The 24,286-nt window shown below is 39.6% G+C and overlaps 1 protein-coding gene across 3 annotated transcripts in view; it reads right to left on the minus strand.

Annotated features, from left to right (window-relative positions):
* Positions 1 to 11,043: 11,043 nt before the first annotated feature.
* Positions 11,044 to 24,286, minus strand: part of GRIK1 (glutamate ionotropic receptor kainate type subunit 1) — a 164,970-nt gene continuing 151,727 nt past the window's right edge. For 2 of the 3 annotated variants that reach the window (XM_035315585.1, XM_035315583.1), the window contains 2 exons: positions 22,714 to 22,964; positions 11,044 to 11,534 (listed from right to left, as the gene is read on the minus strand). In XM_035315585.1, coding sequence (XP_035171476.1) covers positions 11,379 to 11,534; positions 22,714 to 22,964 — 407 coding nt within the window. In that variant the 3' untranslated portion in view covers positions 11,044 to 11,378. Of the gene's footprint in view, positions 11,535 to 20,124; positions 20,291 to 22,713; positions 22,965 to 24,286 lie in introns of all 3 variants that reach the window. The other variant, XM_035315584.1, reaches the window with a different exon arrangement.

A 24,286-nucleotide genomic window follows, 5' to 3' on the forward strand; every position in this document is an offset into this window, starting at 1 on the left:
CATCTGCCCACCCAGGTGACTCTTTGGGGGCATTTTTTTTTTTTTTTTTTCTGCTCTCCTCTAATTTCTGCCCCTGATAATCTTGAAGCACGGTCCCCACAGCCGGGTACAATACTCCAGCTGGGCTCTAACTGGAGCCAAGCACATTAACTAGAGAGGTACCAGTGTCTTTCTTGCACATGCACTGCCATGTATCCAGCCCAGTATGTTTGCCTTCTCACACAGTAGTATGAGCACACTCAGTTGCAATCCCCTCATCCTCTGCTGAGGGAACACTGCACACACCTTTGTTCTCTGTTCTCTGTAGGCAGCTGGTTATTCATATGCTAGGGTGGTGCTCTACATTTGTCCTTAATGAATTGCTTTCAAACGGCATCAGAGGAACTTTCCAACCTAGCAAGGTCCCTCTGAATTATGATCCTGCCCTCCAGAGAGTTTGTTGATACTCCAGAGTTGGGCTACTCTGCAAATAAGTTTATTATCTGTCACCATTCACATTATTTATGGAAAAGGTGAATTGATAATAAAATACTGAATATCTGTTTTGACATTTTGTTCAGCATCATACATTCCCAAAGAACTGGTTCCTTGGGACTGCAAAGGAGATGCAACGACTCTTGTGTCAGACATATAACCCATTAAGTGTATGAATGAGTTTGTTCTTCAATGACTAAAAATAATTTATCCTTAAGCTTTTTGCCTGCTGTCCCACGGTGGCACACAAAAGTGGTTCAGTAACGTGTGTCACCTTACTAGGATAATGCTGATGAACTTTCAAAATGAATGTGTTGATGTAAGTTTACCATCTTTCTTAAAATCACTTTATGTCATTATAAAAAATTTGGACCCATTATCAGCTACTTTATCGTCAAGCATTTTTGTAGAACAGCTGAATATGTGCAATCCAGGCAGTCTGCATAGTGTAGAAACAATTTATATTTTACTTATCAGACTTAACTGTCCACCTCCCAGAAATCTATTGAATTTCAGTCCTCTAAGATGTATTTCAAGTAATTAAAGTTGGTTAAGCCTTGATGGAAATCAGTACTGGGTGGAAAGGGTATATGTCTATCCTGCAAAATAGAGTCACATGCAGAAACAAGCTAAGCAGCGTCTCTTGCATAATTCAGCACAGTTTAGATATGTTAACTCTAGCAGTAGTATACAGATTTGAAATTGCCTCCAGTTGTGGTGCTAGTAAGCTCTGCAGTGGCATGGGCATCCTTCTCCAGTGGCCCTGCTGAATGCCTTAAGTTTGCCTTCCTGGGTCCATACCTCCAAAGGACAGTCCAAGAGCAAAAGCATCTTCAGCCTCACTATTCTCTACTTTGCAGCAGGAAGTACCCTAATCTGCTGTTATGAATATTTCTTTTAAGGATGGTATTTTCTATTGAGGTAGACCAGTGTGTTTTCCACTGTTTTTCCATGTTTTTCCAGCTTTTAAATTTTTCAAAGTCATCCGTGTAAGCTGGATATATTGGTGATACCCTGGTAACTATCTGCAGAGATAAAGCTGAAAGCAAAATAAATAGTTAATGTTTTTCTCCTGTTGAATGTCCCCTACTTAGTATTATCTGTCATTAAAACCAATAGAAGGGATACAGAACAGAATGAGTTACATTTACTGAATTTAGCCTTTAGATAACTGTGTCAAATAGGTCGTGCTAATTAGGTGTTGCATTAAGACAATTTTGATTATGGCAGCTGTCACTAAGGGCTGCTGTCAGGGATTGTCTCCTAGCTCATTTTTCTTTATAGGCAAGCATGTCTCAACATTAAAAATATCACTGTGCTGGCTTTTAGGTGTACAGCCAAGTTTTGCGTGGGTTTGTGGAGATGCGGGTACTTTGCATGCTAAGAACAGAAAATGGAAAAAATAATTTAGACATCAATAATTGGACAAATTTGCTGTCTTTAATTAAAGAGTTGGATAAAGTTTTATATCTGACTTTATATCACTGCACTATCTGAGGGCCTTCTAAATGGATTGCAGTTATTGTGCTCCAGATATACCCTGAAATGAGCAGATAACTTAGGCATCTAGAGGATAATGAAGATTACCTTGCAGGGTGCAGTGTCTGACTGAGGTGATGTTTTTTTATAGGAAGAAAGAGAGATAATAGTTTGGGAAGAGAAGGGACAGTGACAGTATGATGGAAAAGCTTTTCTCATACTTCAAGGCATCCCCTAGAGACTCTCAGACTCTGATTTAATCATCAGAGGAAGTTTATTTAATCTATCATTAACCTGGGTTCAAGTTTTTAAAAAATAAGCAATCTATTTATTATGAAAGGGAAGTTGGGAAAGGAGAAAACAAGCATGTCTGTAAAGAAAGATATCTTTTCTGGGTGACATCTTTTTGACAAGAGAAGCATCGGTCAAATGCATGGGAAACTTGATCCTTGTACTTTCTCTTCCCCCTCAGAAAAAGCAAAACCACATCACTTCCATTGTTGTTGTTATGAAGATGCAGATTCACCAGTGCGCACAATGACTTTTAAATGAATGGCAGCCTACTCAACTCCTCCGAGTGGGAAATCCTCTGGGAGGATTTGCAGGATACAGATGTCCTCTCCATCCTTTTGCCCCTGCCCATGAGGGACTGATACCCAACCTCCGTGAGCAGGCCATTAATCTGACATGCAATCTGATTGAATGAAACGGGGTAAATCCCTGTTGGATAACAAAATGCTAGATTACCAGTTAGCAAACCTTGTGATTAGAGAGATTAACTGCTAAAGACATCATTCTTTCAGACGTAAAGCCTCCATTTTCATTTAGTAGTAGTCCATGAAAAACTACTGTGCTAGCAATTAAGAAACAGTAAACGTGCTGACCTGCAGAAGGGTGAATGAAACCTAAGGTAACTTTGGTAGCAGTATGTCTTGCTATTTGCTTGTTAGGCACCCCATTTTTCTTCCTCTGGGCATTTAAAGCTGTGTCCTCTCAAGAGAGACTGTTTTCTTTGAAGAGAATGTGATTCAGTGTTGGCTACAAGGAACAGAATTCATTCTTTTTGTCATTAGGTTTGTTTCGTTAGGTATGGGGCAACAGCTTTAAAGCAAGGACATGCAAACAGCTGCAAAGATCAGAGCTGCTTCCTGGAAATCTACCACTGGACATTAAAGGTTACAGTGGTCTCCCCTAGTGGCACTTGCAAACTCTAAAAATATTTAAAATATTTTAATATTTTAAAAATATTTTAATATTTTAAAATATTTTAAAATATTTATTTAAATATTTATTTAAATATATTTTAAATATTTAAAAATATTTAAAATATATTTGTCAAATATGATATGCACTTTAATAGGCAACATTAAATTAGTTGGCTAGTTTAATTCAATATGGACATGATATTTAGTTTATGCTTTGAGATGGCAAGCAGGAGCTTTACAAAACATACTATACATATTTTTCTTTTTATTATTCAGACAGTGCTGCATCTCCTTCTAAGTGTCAGTGGAGAGTCCAGTGCTCTTCTGCTCTAAGTACATCTGCATAAAACCTGAAAATCTGTTATTTACCAAATAGAAGGGGAATATCAGTATTTTGTTGAAACCTGAAATGAAAGCTTTTGGGTATACTAGTGTTTATATCAAATTCCCTTTCTTCACAGAGTAAAGATGACTAAAAATGGAAAGAGGAAATGCAGGTCAGGAAAAAAACATAGGAAATGTATTAGGGATACATTCAACAGGTAGCTTTAAATGTGATCTCTCACATTATTCCCTATCCAGAGACATGATAGGTAAGTAATTAGAGTTAAGATAAATCATACAAAAAGGTGTCCTTTTGGGGTTAGAATAAATAAATAAACATATTGATTTAAACAATTGTTTTTGAATATTCTGCTAGGATCAAACTGCATCTTTGGGCATCCAAATCCTTCCTTTCTCAGACTTCCATGCTCAGACTTGCTGAAACTAACACATCTTTTCCCCTACACAAACAGGAAGACTTAACGCTTCATACCGTGTGACTAAAGCACTCTGGACAACACTCAGAGTAGTTTCTCTAGTCAGTATTTTCAGCAGTCTGGTGCTTTGTGCATGAGTAAAAGCCCATGGGAGGAAGTTTCAACCCCATCTGTGGATAAATCATTAAAAAGTTTCCACTGTTGCTGCTTGGGAATGAAGTAACTCGCTACCAGCTTGCCAGAACAAAGCTTTCAAAGTCTTTGTCATTTCCATTGTCATCCTGCTCCAAACAGAAACCCATCTCCCTGCAACATGTGCTAGTTTGCTGCACCCCTTCAGAAGGTGAAAGTATCATCCACAGTACTCTCATCTGGTCCTGCCTCACTGTTTTTTAGATCAGAATATTTCCTTAGCCTTGTAGTTTCCAGGAAGAGATGGTAGGCAGCTCAAAGATTAAAATCCATGTTTGCTTTTAGGAGATCTTAATTAATCACTTGAAAAGACCTGAACATGTTTGCAGTTGTTGTTTCTCACAATTCTCAGAAACAATATGATGCTTTTGCTGGGGGTACAAGATTTTCAGCAGAAAACCAAGCACCAAAACCACAAAAAAGGATGTGGCAGCTTTGCATGCCATTGCTTTGTAGAAAACTCAATGTTGGAAAAAAAAATAAATCCAGGCCTTGTAGGTGTGTCTCCTTTAGTATATATTTAGTAAGTAGAGGAGTATGATGTCAGTTGTAGGCAGAACACAAAGGAGGTATAATGAGTCAACTAATGAGTAACTGGGTTATTTGAATTGTTCATCAGTCTGAATAACAACTCACCAGGCTGGAGCTCACTTGCAAGTAGAGAGCAGGCCAAGACCAACTAGCCTTGTAAATGTGTGCTGTCTTATTTTGCAAAGCTCAGTAACATCCCAGCTTTTAGCACGTTATCCATTCCTGGTGATTCCCCTTATAATTTTCAAGGTGGGGAGTCCCCACTGCTGGGTCTTTTGGGGTTATTGATAGCAAAATTCTCATTTGATATTGGGGGTCTTTTCCAACCTTAATGACTCTATAGTTCCTGTAGCAGGATATTTTCCAGCTATAGTTTGTATAAAGGCAGTTTGCTGACTGCATTGCCTCAAACTGGCTAAAGTTTCTGGGTGCTGTCCCCTTGGAGGGCCTTTGTCCTGAGCGGTGCTAAGGATGGGAGAGCTCCAGGCTTCCTGGGAGCCTGGCTCCTGGAAAATATACCCAAGCCCCCCTTTGCTTTTGAAAATCTTGTCTAAAGATGTGTAACACATAAAGCAATGTGGGTCTTTCTGAAGCAAAAAACGAACTGCTTCCAAGCAGTACCTTATCTGAAACCACTGGGGAGTGGAGAAGTGTTTCGGGCTGCTGCACACTTGTATGCATTTCAGAGAGGACAAGCACAGCGTTATCTGGTTCAGGTGTTTCTGTAATTGTGATTCATTAGGATAACACACAGCGTTCAGAGTCTAGCACCTGCGTGCTCCTGCTGGGCTGGTGTCAGTGCTCTCTGCTGTGATATGAAATGTGCGGCTCTACTGGCTAGTTCAAGGTATTTTTCTCCTCTAGTAGTCTCTTTTTAGTGTATTTCTTCACCTCTGCCGCTCTGAAGATGCGGATGCAAGGAGCCTTTAAATGACCCAGGAGCATAAGCAGTGCGCTGAGTTTTATCTATCCTCCCAGAGAGGGATTGCCCACATGTTCCCAATGGCCCATGACTGTCCCTCTCTTACCAAGGAGCCATTTATCCTCCACTGTGAGGGAAGGGGAGGAATAAGGGCACTCAGCCCAGCTTGCCACAGGGTGACAACTATAAAAGGTGCATAAGGACTAGACATTTTTTTAAGGTGGCTAGCTGTGTTTGAAAGCTTCCTATGGGGACGAGGAGTGAGATTTCTGTCCCTTCTCTTGGCACACTGTGGGTGAGCATCCTTATCTGCCATATTCACATATTCACTGCAAGAGCTGATGCAGTGCCCAGGGCTCAATGGGCAATTTGTGGAATTTGAGGTCTTTATATCTAGTTTTCATTATTCAGTCAGGCTGGAAACCCAGCTTTCCCCCAGACCTCAGCTTGTCTGAAAAGCTGCCACATGTGTGAGGCTGCCCCATGCCACCAGCTCCAGGTCTGGGCACACCATAAATGGGTGACCCAGGCGTGGGTCTCATCTCCCATGCTGTGCAACTGCTGTCAAAGTCTAGAAATGCAAAGGTGAGTTTCATGTTTTAACATTGATAGCTAATATAACAATTGTGCTAATGATAACAAAGCTTGAATTGGGGGAGGTTACAAGAGGCAAATGGGAATCAGAATGCATCAGCAGGAAAAAAAATGCATCTCTATCAATCAATTGAGTTGAAATAAAATTGCAGTTGTTTGACAGCTGTAACTGATTTATCTTTAAATAGCAGCAGCTCTGATCCCTGAGAAATCGTGACTCCTGCAAGCCTGGCAGAGAGTAATTAAGGGACAAGCTCAGCAGTCAATAAATGCCCCATGGGATTACAGGTTCACAGCAGACCCACAAGATGCGGTCCTCTGACAAAGGGTTCAAAAGGTAATAAGCTGATCCTCATTTGTTTTGCAGTAGCTTATCAATCATAGTATTGGGCTGGGTCCTGTGCACACAACTTAAAGAGTTGCTTACATATTTCCAATATTTTTTCTTTTACACTGAGCATGCCTTCCCACTTTCTCAAGAACATTGATGGATGTTAAATTACCCTTACTAAGACCACAGACTGGTGGTGGGTAGTGATATGGGAAAGATCACTTGACATTAAAACAAGGCCATTTCTGGAATGAAACACATTAAAGCTATTCAACAGCATCAGTCAATATTGTATTTCTCTTTTATAAACGATGAGGATGTATGCCTGCTGCTGCCAAGACAGAGATCTGATGAGGATATTTGCTTTCCTAATGGATAATCTCTAATCAGGCTTCCTTTGTACTGCATGCTGCCATGCAGGAAAATAGGCAGGAAAAAATATTTGTTGGGATATGGTGAAAAGGTCACAGTAATCATATTTGCTACCATGTCGATATCTAAGATTGCCCTGTGCTTCTCCCCCCTCCCTCAGGACAAAATAACTTTCTCAGTCATGGCATGAATTTACAAGCAGCATCTGAAGCCAAGGAAGATGTTTCTAGTGACAAAGAAAGGAAGGTGCTTTAAAAAGGTGTTTGTTTGTTTGTTTGTTTGTCTTATACAGAAAATGAGAAGAACAGTATGGCTGTGAATGGGCTGTTTGTGCCTGTATGTGGAGCTGGGACCTGTCTGTGAGTGGCATATGAGCAGCCTAACCAGTAACCTGAAGATGTTTTTGAGGAGGGTAGAAAAGGTCACAGCTCCAAATGAGAAGAGCACTCAGCTGAATCCTTAAATACCACTGGGATTTAAACAGATCCCTAGGCCTCTTTCCTAACTGCAATTTTAACTAGCTGAAATATCAAATATTCTGTTGAATCAAGGTGAGAGACTTAGTGGTCTCAAGCTCCATGCATGTGTCCTTCAGGTCCAGAGGTGGAGTCAGGACGAGATCACCTCTGGCCTGAGGCAGAAGCAAACACTTGAGAGCAGGTGTCCCTCAAGTTCCTTCAATGTCTCGTGTTAATCCTTTCTGTAGTTTCTTGAAAGAAAGACAATTAGTGAGGGAGTCACAAGCTACGACAGTAGTGCCATAAAAACGTCCAGAGGAAACAGAGCAAGGAGTTGGGTGAGTGGTCTGTAACTGCTTGGTTTGGGGGAGCCCACGTTTCATAAGGTCGTTCACACCTCAAATCCACCCAGGCTTTGGGGAAAACTTATACTGGAGGAGATTTTATAACCCATCATAAACCTGAATTCCAGGGGATGGAAGGGAAGGGCACAGGCACACATAGTGATGTGTTGCTTCATGAAATTATGGCAGGCTATTTTGATCCTTTGCTGTAACTACAGTTTGTTAGGCTGCCGAGATTAACACGGAAACTTCCTGATACACTGTGACTCTTTCAAGCTACTAAAAAGAAAAAATGAAATTAAAGAAGAATTAAATATGCTCTATTTATTGTTTCCCCACTACCACATATTTCTTCTCAGACAGCAAAGACAGTCTTTTATTTATTTATTTATTTTTATTTTTTTCCCACCATCTTTTTTTAAGGGGTGGGTCACAAGTGGAAAAGATCAAATTTAAAAGCAGCTAACCAAAATACTGTCTCTTGGTTTCAAGAAAACATTAGCATTTTTTTAAAAAATTGAACTTGAAATTCTTTAACCTCAAGATCTAAGGCACAGAAGAGTGTTCCTTAAAAAAAAAAAAAAAGAAAAAAAAAAAAGGAGGGGGGGTCTGATCATAAATCTGTTATAACTTTGAACCTATTCATTTAAAAATATTATCTTAGCTAAAGGCTGTGGATGGCAGAGTGATAGAGTTACTCAGACTGAAAAATAATAACTTGCTTTTCAATCATGTTATTAGGACCTGAGGTCTGAAGGGCCTGTTTGTAACCTGAAGATGACATAAATAAAAGAAACTACCTTCAGAAGGATGAAGACGCCTTATCATAAGATCCTCTATGAGCTTTCAGGGTCAGGGGCTGTTTTTCTTAATTATTGCTTATCAACCCACCATGTTACTGTAGTAGGCAACAGACCAAGGTTCCCAAAAGCAAGCATTGATTTGAATGCTTTCAGCTGTCGTCACTGTAAAAGAGACTGTTCTCCTTGCTTTCCCAGGGGCTGACTGTTCTGAACCCTCTGAGACAAACTCATGGAGGACAGATACAGTCTGGAGGAAATGCTGGAAACAACAATAATAATTCCTGTCCTTGGCAGAAGGAAAAGAATAATCTAAGGAGTCTGGGGCCAGGCAGCTGAACTCCAGGTGCCTGGCAAACACTGGCATATACTTCATAAATAATTGGTTGTAAATGAGCAAGAGTTAATATGAATGTGTCAATCCTAAATCTTGGAAATTCATCAGATTAACTTTAGCAGCCTGAGGGGCCCTGTGAGTGAGAGGAGGGTTTCTCCATTTCAATTTTAATAAGCCTTTGATCCTGTCCTGTGTGACATTTTCATAAACAAGTAGGGCAATAGGCCAGAATATATATTCTGTCTGGTAGCCAGGAGTGCAAAACCATCCTAGTAACTGTCAGAGCCTCCCTGTCAAAATAGAAGGGGGATCTTCAGGTGTCTGTCCAGCATCTGGGTCTTCTTTAAGGTTGGTCTTTAGTGACTGTATTTGCTAAATCTGCAGGTACCACCAAGCTGGTTAAGGCAGAAAGCATGGCCAGGGACAAACTGATCTTGATGAACTGAAACATTTGGGAAGCTGTGTGGTTTAAAAAAAAAAAAAAAAAAAAAAAGTGCAATTGCAAATGGGCATGGCCCTAAACTTGCACTGAAATCATCACTGCCTCTACTGCAGAGGACTCGCTTGCTTTACTCAGTTCAAGCAAGGCAAACCTCATCACAAGGTGTATGAGCAATGGTGCTGCCTTCGAGGAACGTGAAAGTTTTTCTGTCCAGCTTCACATGGGTAAGACTTTAGGTGAAAGAGCACATCTAGTTTTGGGCATTCTGTTTTGAGAAGGATATGGACTAATAACAGAGAGCATTGGGCAAAGCAATGGTAATAGTGTGAGTTTGAGAAAAACAAGGCTAAGTGAACAGAGGTGTCTTCTCGCCTATAATAATAATATCAAAACGTATCACTTCTGAAGTAGGGCTTTAGTAAGAACTATCCATTCTTTTTCGAATTGACCTTGTCATGCAAGGTTACCAGGGGTTGCACAGGGCAATAGTGTGAGGCAAAGGTGGAAGAGGGATTTTTCCACTCAACAGTTTCCACATCACTTTCTGCTTTTGCAGAGGAAAGAGCCACAGATACAAGGCAAAAGTAATCAGTGGTAAGCAGTATGTTCGCTGGGGGAATACAAGAAGGACAATAAAACTTAACACTTTGCTGAAGCACCTGTGTAATGAACATCACCACAATTAACCACAATTAGAAGCAAGTACTGTTGACATGACTGGGGCTCATCCAGTCCCACATGCTGTGCAGAAAAGTAGTCAGTGGCTCCGGTCCTTTGGTTCCCCTTTTCCAGCCTAGCATTATGACTAGGGACGGTCATAGTGTTGGGACCACCTTGGGCAGACCATACCCTTATTCAACCCAGCATGTAGGATGGCAAGGTTCTGCTGCCCATCCACAAGGGCACCCATCCCCTACACCCACCCTCATCCGTTGCAGGGCATGCATGGGAGTACCTGATTTTTTCAGGTTTTCTTCTGCAGGCAGCCTCAGAGCTAAGCTAAGCAGCTGGCACCAATAAAAGCCCCAGGAGCAACAGAATTAATCACAAGGAAAACATAACTATAAATGTAGATGAACTTTTTCTTACTCTAATATAAAGGCACTGCTATATGGAGGAGGGATAAGGGAACCTGTTGCTAATGCATCAGTGCTCTTAAGACAGATTTTTTTCATTAAAAAAAAAAAAAAAGAAAAAAAAAAGATTTAATTTCTTCTTCCCAGTTAAAACATATTTTGCTGGTGCCCCAAGCTGCAACAATGGCTTCAAGTCCTGAGCATTGGCTGTATCTCTGTCAGATGTGTTATCTTTCTGGTCAAGGTTTGTTAGAAATTGAATATTCTGGGTTCTAATTTCTAAAGTGATTTTCATTTTGAAGTCAAGAATCAGTTTATTGGTATCAGGAGCTGGAGGATACGGCACCGTGACAATGTCAGTGTTGCCTTCACCTGTTCCCTGATAATTACTTTTGTGATTTTATTTTTGCCTTTTGAACATCTAGCACCTGGAGACACGGCATTACCAAATAATCTCATTTTAAAATAAATGAAAAAGAAAGAAGATAAGGGAAAAACAAGTTTGTCACAGATGAGAACCTGAAGAGTGTTCTTTACAACATCAGAGAAAAGTAAAAATAACTTATTGTATATACCTTAGTATTAAATATATTTTTGTACTCATTGTTTATGAGTTAATAGTATGAATTTTTATTTTGGTTGTCTAGACCCCAGTTTCTAAACAAGCGTGTTTAGTAGAACTGCAATCTTTTATTCAAAAGAAATAAAAAGATACCACTCCCAGATTATTGGAAAAAAGATCCCTGTCTCTTGTTTATTTATTTATTTAGAAAGCACATACAGCGATGCATGGGGAGGGGAAGAGAGATGCAAAACAGGTGAGCATACAAATCCATCTCAGAAGAAATAGTGAGACACTTCCCAGGTGATTAGTAGTACATCAGTCTATGTGAGCATTTAAACTGTTGTACCTCTAGATTAAAAAAAGAAACCACAGAGAATTTCTGAAGAACAAGGTAAATGTCTATATTTCAGAAATCCCACCACAATCAACTTGTAGGCAACAAAGTTTTTGTTCTGTTTTTGTTCCTGATTTTTTTCTCTGTGGGGTCTCTCGTGCTCACGCTATGGTTTCTTTCCTCAGTGTCCTCCTCTGGTGACAAGTAAGGATACTTGTGAACGAAGACTTCCCCTTAGTTCTTGACCTTTTCTTTAACTTCTTCTGATGCTTGAGTGAAATGCCAAGCTCCTCCATTATAGCATTGAAAGAAAGACACTGGTGGAACATGAAAATTGCATTAGACACTTTTCATTGAAGACAGAGTTTGACCATACCCTCTGATCAAATTGTGGCTCTTAAAAACAAGGACCTCATCTCTTAAAGGCAGGATCAAAAGCTTCTCTGGTGAGTTCTGCCAGCCTTCTGTAAGTCTCTACTATATAGTAGGTGATGTCTATAATTCAGTTTTCTTGCCTAACTTGACTTCCACTGAAATTAATTTAACTTTGGTTTAGCTAAAGCTGATTACGAATGCTTCTGAAATTCTACACAGATGCCTTTGTGATACTTTGGTGGCTTCACATCATTAAACTTATCCTTTTTTTTTCCAGCAGGTAAATTTGTTTCTGACCTTAAAAGCAGAAAGAGTTTCTTTTTAAAATCCTTAGCCACCCCTAAATTATGAATACTAAAGAAGACAAACAAACATTTCCTTGTGGTTTAATTATTTTCTCTTCATGAAATTAATAAGCAATTCCAAAATACAGCACACCTCACAATACTTTTTCCTCTTTGGAAAGATTCTTTTTCAAATATTGTGTATCAGAGAAAGAAGAGAAATTACCACAAGAATGAGGTAGCTAAATAGTTTAGAAAGCAAACAGAAATCTTTTTTTCTTTCCACTATCACAACATTAACAAAAGCATTTTGGATAAATGGAAAAATCCGTTAAAATCTGTTGCTGGGATAATTACTTGTAACACAAAAAGCACAAAGAATCTTTTAAGTGGAAGTATCTAGCAAGGCAAAAGATTGTTCCATGCAAATATGTATAAATTATTTATACATAAAATGAAGTGATGGTAGCAGTGTGAAACAAAGCTTTAACCACCTTACCTCCACCACGCTAAATAAATCCTCCTACCAGACCCTTTCTAGAACCGTAGGACTGCTCAGTTTTAACACAGCTGGTTAAAACAGTTCAACAATTCTTGTCAACAAATGAGAGCAACAGCACATAGACACTGTTCTTAGCATCAAATACAAATTCCCTTCTACAGTGGTACCAATGCAAGGAAAGTAGCGTTCAGTCCTTAACCACTAATAACTCAATGGTGATCTCAGCTATGCAGGATGCTAAAAAAAAAAAAGGGTGGGGGAGAGAGAAAAGAGTAGAAAATGGATATGTTATTGAAGAGGAGAAAATCCAAGCTTTCTACTAGCCAGCTGAATTCCAGAGGAATATTTGCAAATGCAAAAGAGACTATGATGGTAACCTGGATAAAGGTTAGGTCATTTGTGTAAGGTAGCAAAGGGATTCCTGAGTGGTGAACTCCACACACTGCACTTGTTTCTGTCCAGTAGAAACGCTGTGGGTGGAGTGTGTAACCTCGATTCTGCACATGAGAGCAACATATCTGTACATCAGTGTGTCTGTGGTTTAAATGTATACGATCGTGCAGGTATCATCTTGTCCATTTTTGGGATGAGCTGCATACAGACTAAGATCCCATAGAGTGTGACATCAAGAGTTTAATACGCTTTTTCTTTGAGATGCTTAATTTTTGCTCATCTGAAGTTCTTAACTATACATGAATCAAACTACTATATATTCATGCCAGACCCAAAGTGTAAAAGGCATGGACTGGGACACTGTGCTACTTTATTTATATATATATATATTTCGTATTAATATGTGGTAATAGACAGGAGTTTGCTGGTGCAATTATCATTTAAATAGCTTCTTTGGCAATGTAATGTAGGAATTCCAGTGTTACTGGAGTTAGAGTCAAGTGTCTGCTGCAGTCTCATGCCCTCTGGAAGCAGCAGGTGAATGAAACAGGCATCATCCTAGTACAGAATTATTTGTATATTGCTTCAGGCTTTCTTTAGAGCATAGCACCACTTATTTCCAAACTAATAAAAGTATATGCTCTAACTAGATGATTTAGCATGTATAATTTATCTCTGCTGTCTTAGTTTTAACTGAGCTTTCAACATCTAAATTACCAAGTGATTCCAGAACTCCATGGCAAATGAGGAAGGGACAATATTAATAATTTATAGGATTGATCAGGCTGATTTTTATTTTCTTTACCTGTTGTTCTTACCAACTTGTATGCTGTGTATGTGCTGCTGCATTGTGCATGCAGGGATTGTTTCTGTAGAAGAGTACACTTTACTGTCTTATTAATATGTCTGTATTTGAATTTTCCAAATAGATTTGTATTATTCAGACTATGTAATTATCACAACGTCTTTTAATTTCATATCAACAAAATAGTCCCATGAAGATCATTTTACCTTTGCACATAGATATTTGAAACATATAACTGGCATTCTATATATGAAGTTTTTAACTTCTGAGGACATGAATTGTGAGGTATTCAACTGGTTTCACTTTCAACTCTGCTTTGAAAATAAAAAAATATTTTCCAGATACAAGCTTTTTAATAGAAATATTATCAGAAGTAGTTCAATAGTTCAAGTTCAATTTTAGAACTAGGTCCTAACAACTTGTAGATCCTCTTCCTGGCTTCATGAAAGCACAAAAGCAGATTTACTTTTACTGTTATATTACACTTAGTTTTGAGGAACTTAAAACACCATTGACATCATTTATCAAGCTGATACAATGAACTAAAGATAGATTTAAGACCTTGTACTGATCTGTCAGAGATATTCCAAAGGTTATGGTCAAAATTACAAGTCTGATCAACTTTGTGTGTATTCCTGTATCTGAAATCCTACCACCTTTGAGAAAACCTGTTGGAGGTGGCAAAGAAAATTAAAAGCCTGGGATACACAGAGCCATCTAAAAGAGCAATTTGAGACAATACTTTGAACTTTCAGGGGTTTGGTTAATTGTTCAGAAGGGCAGTTATAACATGAGCTTTCTTTTGAGCCCTGGAAACATAGCTCAAAATCCTGTTTATCTCCAAGATTGTTCACACAATCAGGAAACTGAACAGATGTTTGAAAACTGGGATTGCCCTGAACTCTTCAAGCAGCAGAGAACTGTAATACAGAGCAGGTACAAACTCAGCCAAATTGCCTTAGGAGTGACTTGAAAATCATGGACAAGAAACACCATCTGTAGGGACTCTCAAGACAGCCCTCTGAACTACACCGTGTCTGCTGTACAATTGCAGTAGCCTTTAAAAAGGGGATGGTGTCATTCTAATTCCATTTAAAAGGGTAATATATTATTCTTTTAATCTCATATTCAGATAGCCAGACCAAAAGGGCTTCTTTAAAAGGACTTTTTTTTTTTTTTTTTTTTTTAATACATGCTGTTAAGTCCACTTTAGAGATCTCTGTGAGAATGAGAGTGAAGTAGGAACAGAGCAATATATTTAACAACAGAGTAATATGTTTAACATAATGCTTTTTGTCAGCTTGACTTTCTCATTCTAGCAGTGCCAAAATGCTGTGGTACATGGCCTGTGCGGGTTAAAGGAAATTCTTTAAAAACAGAATGGATTTGGGCCTCTTTGTGCTTTAAGACTCTTCCTCTTTGCCCTTTGGTCATTTCATCAGGATGTAAAAGCTTGTTCATGAAGGTCTCAAATCTTTCCTTCCACTTCCATACAAAAGACTGTATTAAGCATCAAGATAAATCTAAATTCATTATTTAAAGAATAACAAAAATTAAGCTAGAAATGACTGAAAAAAAGTTCTGTATTTAGGCTTTATCAGTCTGCTGCTTATGTTGCGGGGCTACCACTGGGGACAAAACTTTTCTATTGTTTTTTAACACCTTGCAAAAAAAACAAACAAACAAAAAAGCAAAACAAAATAACTAACCAACCAACCAAAAAACAGTGTGCTGTGCTGGAGATCTGAAAACTATGGATATCAAAGGAAATAGCCTAAATTTTATTTTGGGAGAACACCTGACCAGCTCAGACACAGGAAGAAGAACAGGATTTTTCTCCTGCTCTGCCTTCCTCAGCATGAAACACCCATAGCTGGGACACTGACATATGTCTTCTAATGAAAGAAAAGTGATTTATTTTTTCCTAGTGCACTGAAGGAAAAATATCCCAAATAGTTTCTCCTAGTGAGTAAACTGCTGTTGCAGCACATTAAGAATCTGTTTGAGTATTCTGTCACTGATGGCTAATTACATGAGGAGATCACTAAACAAAGGATTTTGAACTGTCAGAGTCCACTGAACAGTCACTGTCAGAACAATATCACAATAATCCATGGATTATTTTAACTGTTCCTCAGTTACAAAAACTGCTCATCAGTTTCTTGTTTATAAGAAAAAAAACAGTAAAGCTGCTTGCTGATATCAGAACCTGTCTTATGCAAACAGGCATGCTCAGTGAAGGCACAGCTGGCCACAGTTGTGTTTGAAGGTGGGGTTACAGCCTGCAAATGGATGGGCCCAGGTTGGTATTTGAAGAAGAGGGAATATTTATAGACCTAACAACTTCACAAAAAAAAACAACCTTTTTTGCAAGAACCTAGATAGGGATTTTTTTTTTTCTTTTCCCCCCTTCTCCACCTTTGTTCCAAAAAAACTAAAGATTTGAAGATTCAAAGCTTTGATCCAAGAGAGATGTTACAAGGACAACAAAAGCATGGCAGTCCTTTGAGGAAATATCAATCCAGATACGTAAAGCATTATTGGTGTGCTTGTTCTAGCCCTGCGGTGCAGGCACATTACTAATCCACCCTGATCCTAGCTCTCTGAAATGGTGATCATACATCCCACTGCCTTTGTTCCTCTCATTCTTCTCCTGTCTCATCCTTTCTCCCTCCTCCCCCACGCATCTTTGTCTAATTGGATTGCAGACTGTGTGATGAGGCAGCAACTGGCACTAAATGAAGGTAGGCACATTGAGCCCGGCCAAATCAGCTGGGCAATCACAGAATCATAGAATATCCCGAGTTGGAAGGGACCCATAAGGATCATCAAGTCCAACTCCTTGCACCGCACAGGTCTACCCAAAAGTTTAGACCATGTGACTAAGTGCACAGTCCAATCTCTTCTTAAATTCAGACAGGCTTGGTGCAGTGACTACTTCACTGGGGAGCCTGTTCCAGTGAGCGACCACCCTCTTGGTGAAGAACTTCCTCCTGATGTCGAACCTAAACTTCCCCTGCCTCAGCTTAATCCCATTCCCGCGGGTCCTATCACGGCTGTTTATGGAGAAAAGGTCTCCTGCCCCTCCACTCCCCCTCACGAGGAAGTTGTAGACCGCGACGAGGTCCCTCCTCAGCCTCCCCTTCTCCAGGCTGAACAGGCCCAGTGACCTCAGCTGCTCCTCATATGTCTTCCTCTCTGGGCCCTTCACCATCTTCGTCACCCTCCTCTGGACACTCTCCAACAGTTTAATGTCCTTTTTGTACTGTGGTGCCCAGAACTGCACACAGTACTCAAGGTGAGGCTGCACCAGCACAGGGTAGAGCGGGACGATAACTTCACTTCCCTACTGGCGATGCTGTGCTTGATACACCCCAGGATACAGTTGGCCCGCCTGGCTGCCAGGGCACACTGCTGGCTCATATTCAACTTGCTGTCAACCACAACCCCCAGCTCCCTCTCTGCAGGGCTGCTCTCCAATGTCTTGTCACCCAGTCTGTACGTATAGCCAGGGTTGCCCCATCCCAGGTGCAGGACCTGGCACTTGCTTTTGTTAAACTTCATGTGGTTGGTGATCACACAGCTCTCCAGATCTCTCTGCAAGGCCTTTCCACCCTCATCCGAGTCTACAACTCCTCCAAGTTTGTTGTCATCGGCAAATTTGCTCAAAAAAAAAAAAAAAAAAAAGCGAGTCCCAATAGACTGGGACTCACTTATTCATGGCCTCTTTGCTTCCAAAGGTTGGTGGCTTCTATGTGTCAAAGCGTATGCCTTTTGTTGTTGTTGTTGTTGTTGTTGTTGTTGTTGTTGTTGTTGTTTCTATTTTCAGACATTATATTGAATATTCTGGGAGCTCTGAGCAAAATGCAGCAATAGCAAAATAAAAATTACTATAAAACAACATAAGGGTATATGTTTATAGCCATTTTTCTCCCCAGATATCCCTGGCTTATGCTTTCCTGGTACTGCAGTGCCAGAGCTGATGGAGTCTGTAGTGCTCATCCATCACAGGCAGAGCTGTTAACTCAGTGCTGACACACACCCGGGAGAGGACCTCATCTGACCATCAGGTCCTGGGGTGCAGTTGTGAGGCTGCAAGTGAGGAAGATGCAGTGGTAACCACCCATGTTTTTATTATTATTATTATTATTATTATTATTTTTTTTTTTTTTTTTTGTGGCCAGATTTCAAAGTTTAACAGCCCTAGAAGCTGAGTTTTTTTAAGGCTTCAACACTTCTCAAAATGTATTATGTCTCTGCCCACAGGTGCCATACACTTCATGGGAGATGCCATGGGTGGTGCCTTTGTTGAACCTCACTGTTAACCTGAAGGCACCTAACTTTTTCTAGAGCCATAGCAAACCTTGCAAAAGCTGTATTTACTAATGCAGAGTTATTAGTTCCCAGGTGGCAAGAATCCTCTTTACCACCTCCATTACTGGCCTACCTGCTAAGGAGCAAGTAATTATTTTTAATAACTTTATGGTAGTTAGGTATGAAGCCCTATTTGGGAAAGGAGTTGCTTTGTAGTTCCCACCAGCAAGCTGACCTATGGGGACATCTAAATGGGGAAAATTATTACTTTTACTAACAATGTGACTATTTCCTTAACAGGTGAGAAAATATTCACCCAAAAAGTGACAGAAAGTTTCAGACTTCTGCATTCATCTAAACAGTGATTAGAAAAATAGTAGAAGCTGCAACACCAAGGATTTTTGTGCAGACCAATGATGAAGATCAGCCCATTAGTAATTTTCCTTCCTGAGAGTTCAGAGAAACTGGTTTAAATTAGTTTTAAGCTTCTTCAACTGGGAAATTGTAGACAAGAGTGCATTTTTTTTATTTTTTTTATTTTTTTATATCAGGGATAAGGAAGATCTAATTCAGGTCTTCAGTTCTAGGAAGGTTCATTTTATGAAGAACCAAAGTTTTCAAGGCTCTATTCAAACAAGTTAAAATTTCTGTTTGAGCAAGACAAATTCTTGCAGCATCTGGAGTAGAATATACATAAACAGATGAACACTGGCAGAGAAGAGATGGTATAGCCATGAGTATCTTCACCGGAAAACAAACAAACAAACAAACAGAAAAAAACACCTTGAGCCTACTGCCACTATAAATAATGCTGACTAAAAATTGTAAAATGAATGGAAGGAAAACACAGGTCCCTGTATGCACTGGCTTTTCTCAGAAGCCAGATGTAAGATTCAGGAAGAGAGCAGAGTTTTGCTGGAGAACTTTGGTGATTGACCATGAAGGCATCCACTCAAACAAGTTTTCTAATTGCAGTATACCCCAGAAATGGCCCCTCAATAAAACAGATCATTAACTTTTTTGACAAGGAGGAATTGCAGTGTGCAAGAAAACATAAAGTAGGTGTGAAGGGTAGAAGATTAATTCATGAAACTAGAGGTAAGCCAGGATATAATGGAATTCAGATAAAAGGTAATTGAGTTTTGAAAATGTGGTTGTTTACAATGGTTCATGACATCCTACGAGCTGGCATTTCTATATATTTTGTGTATCTATCACAAATTATTGTCATATGTCTTTCTGTGGCAAAAACAGATCCAGTTTCCAGCAGATCTCCTGCTGGGACAGTCTCCTGCAGAGAGGAGGAAATCCTCCTGCAGAGGACCAGAGGAAGTCAAAATGATGTCCTTTCAGGATATAGAAAACATCCAGTACCAGCTTCCTATAAAACAGCTTCCTTCTCTGTTTCAATATGCAAAACAATGGCAAAGCTATACAGTTCAGTATAAATTGTTATGATTTTTACTGGCAGTTATGCCATAAAGGACTTCCCTATGTCACAAAGCCTTACAACAATGAACATCACGAATTGTTCAAGCCAAGTCAACAGTTATGTTATGAAAGGTATATGCTGGGAGTGCCTGAGGGTGCTTTTGCTGAATATGTTCTTAAATGTTAATGGTTACATGGCATAAAATTTAACTGATAGATATGATCTTGTGCTATGATAGTTACTAGGAGGTTTTGTCTAATGAATTTTAAATGGATGAATTAAAATTCATTAAATATTGACACTGGAAAAAATATATGCCAGCTAAAAATCTCTGGCTGTTTATAACAGGGGTTCAGAAAGTTAATGGAGCCTGCAGGTTATTTTCTGAGGTTTGTAAGTGTCTGCCCCACTTGCTGAATGCTTCAGCACAGACCAAGGAAAACATTTCTCCGTGCTTTCAGTAATGAGACTTTCATGAGTTTACTCAAGTTCTGTTGAAAACGAAAGAGAGGTAAATAATTTTTCTTACCTGAAAAAGGCGAATTACCCCATGAAATGACAAGATGACAATTGTCATATTTCTTAAAAACTGCTACTGTCTGTTGCTCTCACCCTTCATTGTAGGTGTAATTATTTTCTGTCATATGCATTTAAACTGCCCAAATTTCCAGGACTTTGACAATTTGCATTAGATAAGCTTATCTCCTGCTGAAGCAAGAGGCACTTTGAAGATATTAACTACATGTTGGTGAGTACAACCTTTGTCATTATGAGCACTGTTTAATGCTTTCATTGGACACACCTTTTTTCTTTCCTGACTATACAGTGTGAATTGAGGGCTGAGTTCGAATCCCTCGCTCCTCTCGGATTAACTTGCCACAGTCTAACTCCGTAGATAAGGTGGTGCCAGAGGTGGAGTTGGACGGATGGGTTTGCTTACACTGTAGTCCGTAAAAGAAACAAAAGGCCTTGCATGCAAGAAAAGAAAAATGGAGAAAATGAATAAATGAAAGAAGTAAAATTAAAACCAGACATGAGAATGAGATTCAAAACCTGTTTAAATCAAAAGAGATTCTATTTATGGAAACAGAAAAGTCATAGACTGTATGCAGTTCATGCTGTGGATTAGCTTAGTGATAACATACACTGTATAGAATTTGCCATCTAAGCTTCTTATATATCATCAGAATAAAAATAAAATAAAGTGAGAGAAATCAAAAAGTAACACTGAAATTCACAGTATTTTCCTCCTGTTCCCCAGAATAAATCTGTGGAAGTCATGTATGATGTTGTTATGTTAACTCACTTTAAGATTTTTGTTATTGTAATCAGTGACACATTGCTGTGAAACAGTAGTAGAGTTCCACCATATACAGAAACTGTACATGTATTCATGTATCCATGAACATTTTGTTATTCACCCAACAAATTGCTAATTAAATTAACAGTCCAGCATGATGTAAAGCTTCAGGTCTATTTTAATTATGACTTCAGGTATACATTGCCTTTTCCAGACTTTTTAAGATTTTCTAAAATATTCTTCACTATATTAATACTTCTACTAAACATTTTAACTGCAATAGTTCTCCAAAACGTATTTGAATAATAAAAAAGCTCCCTAATCTTGAATCAAATCAAGATCTTAATATATTATTTATACATTTTGTGGTAGAACTGTTCTATAGAGCTAATGTGTTAATCAGAAAGCTACAATATGTGCAAAAAGCATCCATCATTTCTATCTGATTTACTTCAAAACAGGAACACCTTGATTACTAAGGCCTGAAGAATTGCCCCACATGCTGCTTCTGCTGTTCATTGCATGGTGCCATTGCCTTTGGTGAGGGCTTGCTCAGGTGCATACAGAGAAGTCAGGAGCTTCCTTCTTCTGCAGCACACCGTGAAGACCAAGTCCACTGACACTGGCATTAGGTCCCATGGACCCTCAGTCTGTGTCAGTTGGAAAGGGAAGATGCCTGGTAGGATTCAGCTCACTTCTTTCCAGCTGTCTGAACAGCAGGCATGTAAACTTAGCTTCGTGTGACCCCACAACGGCAGCAAGGAGATAGAGGCATGGCTGCACAGTGCTTCATTCCATCCAGAACCTGATGTTTGCAAACGAGGCACTATCCTCTTTAAGCCCTCAGCCCTGGCTGCTTGCTGTGAGTCAGGTGGCAATCCCTCTCGTGGCCCGGCATCAACAAAATTTAAACCGCATTTCTGAGACTGATTTCAAAATGTTCTCCTTCTCTTCCCACTCATCTCTGCTGCCTTCATTAAGGTTACTTTTCTTGATGGACATTTCTGACTTTTATATTATCATACACCTTGCAGGACTATACCATGGATGGAGAGGATGAACTGCCCACTGAAAAGGTCATGCCTTTTCCATCTAAGTGGAAACTGAGCTTAAAGAACTAATTTATAAGTAGATGACTGATATCTAGAAACCTGAAGTTAGGAGATACAAACCCAGCTCTTGGTGATGGGCACCGGGGCCACCAAGCCTGCAGTGCAATGTGACTCTCATCCTATGATATGCCTTGTTGAAGGGAACAGGATCTGAACAGCTTTAGCAGCTGAGCCAAACAGGACTAAAATAGGGTCTAGGACATGGCTAGCAGCAGACCAGGAGCAGGGAAGGCAGTCAGAGGGAAAGGATTAGCAGAATAGCCTGTGAGTGACTGCCCATGTCTTGTTTCTTTTACAGTGTTTGGTGGCTCAGAAAATGGGTGTTTACATATTATTTTAATGATTGATTCTGTTTCCCAAAGTGCTGTAATATTCAAGGCACAATTTATATACAACACTTTCTTTGTTTTCCCTCTGACCTTTCAAATTGCTTGTTACACTTCAGTGGAGCTATATCCAGAATTTCTTTGGCTCCATAATCTTACCTTGCTGTGGCATCCATCACCTTTCAGCGGGTTTTCCTGCTTTGAAGTGTATGCACAGAGTGTGTAAACCTCTGGCTGTGAAAGAAATGCTTTCTAGAGCAAGAGAAAAATTACACTGGGGATTTGGAAATACATGCCTGTTGTTACTCAAAGGGCTGATGCTAATGCCAAAAAAAAAAAAAAAAAATCCACTTGCATTTTATTCCTTTTCAAGGTAATTTATACTTAAAATCTTAAAGATCATGTAGAAACTGTTTGATAAAGTAATTGCTCTTGTTCTACATTGCCATACCAAGCAGAACTAATTGGACTGCGGATAAGGTACTTCTCTATTCTGATTAATAAATTATTTGTCTTTAATGCTAGAAACACATGGTGAGATTTCAGCAATACAAGATCTGCACTCCAGCAAAGAGACTCATAACGCAGTCACCTACACATCAGCAAACCCCAGCCTCCCAGAAACATAAGCAAAGTGGAAAAGGATGACTCACCTGCTCAATATCACTGTTTTTCCTTGATTTATATATAAATTCACCAATGGCTACGAACACTGAAAGAACAAGCCCGGCGGCGAGCACTATGAAGATGCCCCCAATATTCTCCACCCCGAGAGCACTGGCTTCTTTGCTGTCCTCCTCGGGGCAGCCATTGCCTCGCCACCACTTTTCCTTCATCATGTGGAGCTTCCCCTCCTCCTGGAGCTGGAGGATGGCAATGGTGATCTTGTCCCTGTAAGGAGACCCTGCAAGGTAAGAGCAAGACCTGTCAGTGCTGGTTGCAGCAAAGGGAGGAAGGCAGGGAGGAAGCACGTTGCTGCTATCTATCTGCAGCAAAACGGCTTCCTTATCACAAGACTGATTATTCCAGCTAGAAGGTCTTGGTTTCTCTTCAGCTGGAAAGAACTATGTGTTGGTATCTGCCCCACGGACTGGAAAACAGAAGGCTCCTTTGGTGTGGTTGTTTGTTTGGGAATTCACGATAATTTCTAGGGTCTCCTGCTGAGGTTTATTCAAGCCTTGGCAGTGGGTTTTCTTTCTAAATAATCCCTCTATATCATGTTTGAATATTGCTTTGAGCATCCTTTGAGACTTTCCACTTTGCATCTCTTCTATTTACTTCAACATCTGTTTATTTTTCCTACTGCATGTGAAATGAGTAGCTGTCTAAGAAAACCCACAATCAGTCAAATATATTCTCTTCTCATTTATACCTGCATATGCCCACAACTCCACTTCAGCTTATAAGAACACAAGCTGGCCCAGTCTTTTATTTCCGTGACTTGCAACAATATTGGCGTTGCAAGCTGAAAATAGCAACTATTTAATGCTTTTTATTTTCAGGCCAACAGCTTGCTAAATGATGCATCTTCAGGCTCAACAGCATTAATGGCTCTGTACAGTATCTGGCAAATGGCAGGGTCACATTGGGCAGTTCAATCTGTTTAGGTTTGCTTCTCATGCACTGTTCTGGCTGTCCAGCTTCCAAAATCTCTGTTGCCTGTGATTCATTTCAGCCAGAAGCTCTTTCAGATGCACAAGTCTGTAGCCCCAAAGGGGGGGAAAAGGGGAGAGATTTTCCCCCCAACCTGCTTTTGCAGCAGAGCATAGTTAAAGGGAAATTGCTGTCAATTAACTTTTTTCTGTGCTGCCAGTAGCTGAAGTTATCAACAATGCTTTAGTTAAAGCTGAAGTTATCAGCAATCCTTTATTAATTACAATAGATAAGCAAAAGTTGGTTTTGGCATTGTGAGGAAGACTTTTGTTTATGGAGTAAGGATATTATGATAGCAAGCAGGAGAGGGTTACAAGAAAGGCAGTTTGGTTCTAAATATATATATATATCTTGGGTGCATATATATATGCATCCAACCCCTGCCATGCTGTATTCACTGAAATTGGAATGTTTTAGTGTCTGGGCTGAAATACAGCTGATGTGGCCAATCCCTCATCCATGTACCTATCTGCCATTATCCTTTCCTATCCTTTAGCACATTAATAGGACTGCTCCTTTTAGCTGGAATTTCACAGGGCGTCAAATTGAGGTGCAAATTGAAGCAGTTGCAAT

This window comes from Oxyura jamaicensis, chromosome 1 (genome assembly GCF_011077185.1).
Source record: "Oxyura jamaicensis isolate SHBP4307 breed ruddy duck chromosome 1, BPBGC_Ojam_1.0, whole genome shotgun sequence".
Classification (NCBI taxonomy): domain Eukaryota; kingdom Metazoa; phylum Chordata; class Aves; order Anseriformes; family Anatidae; genus Oxyura; species Oxyura jamaicensis.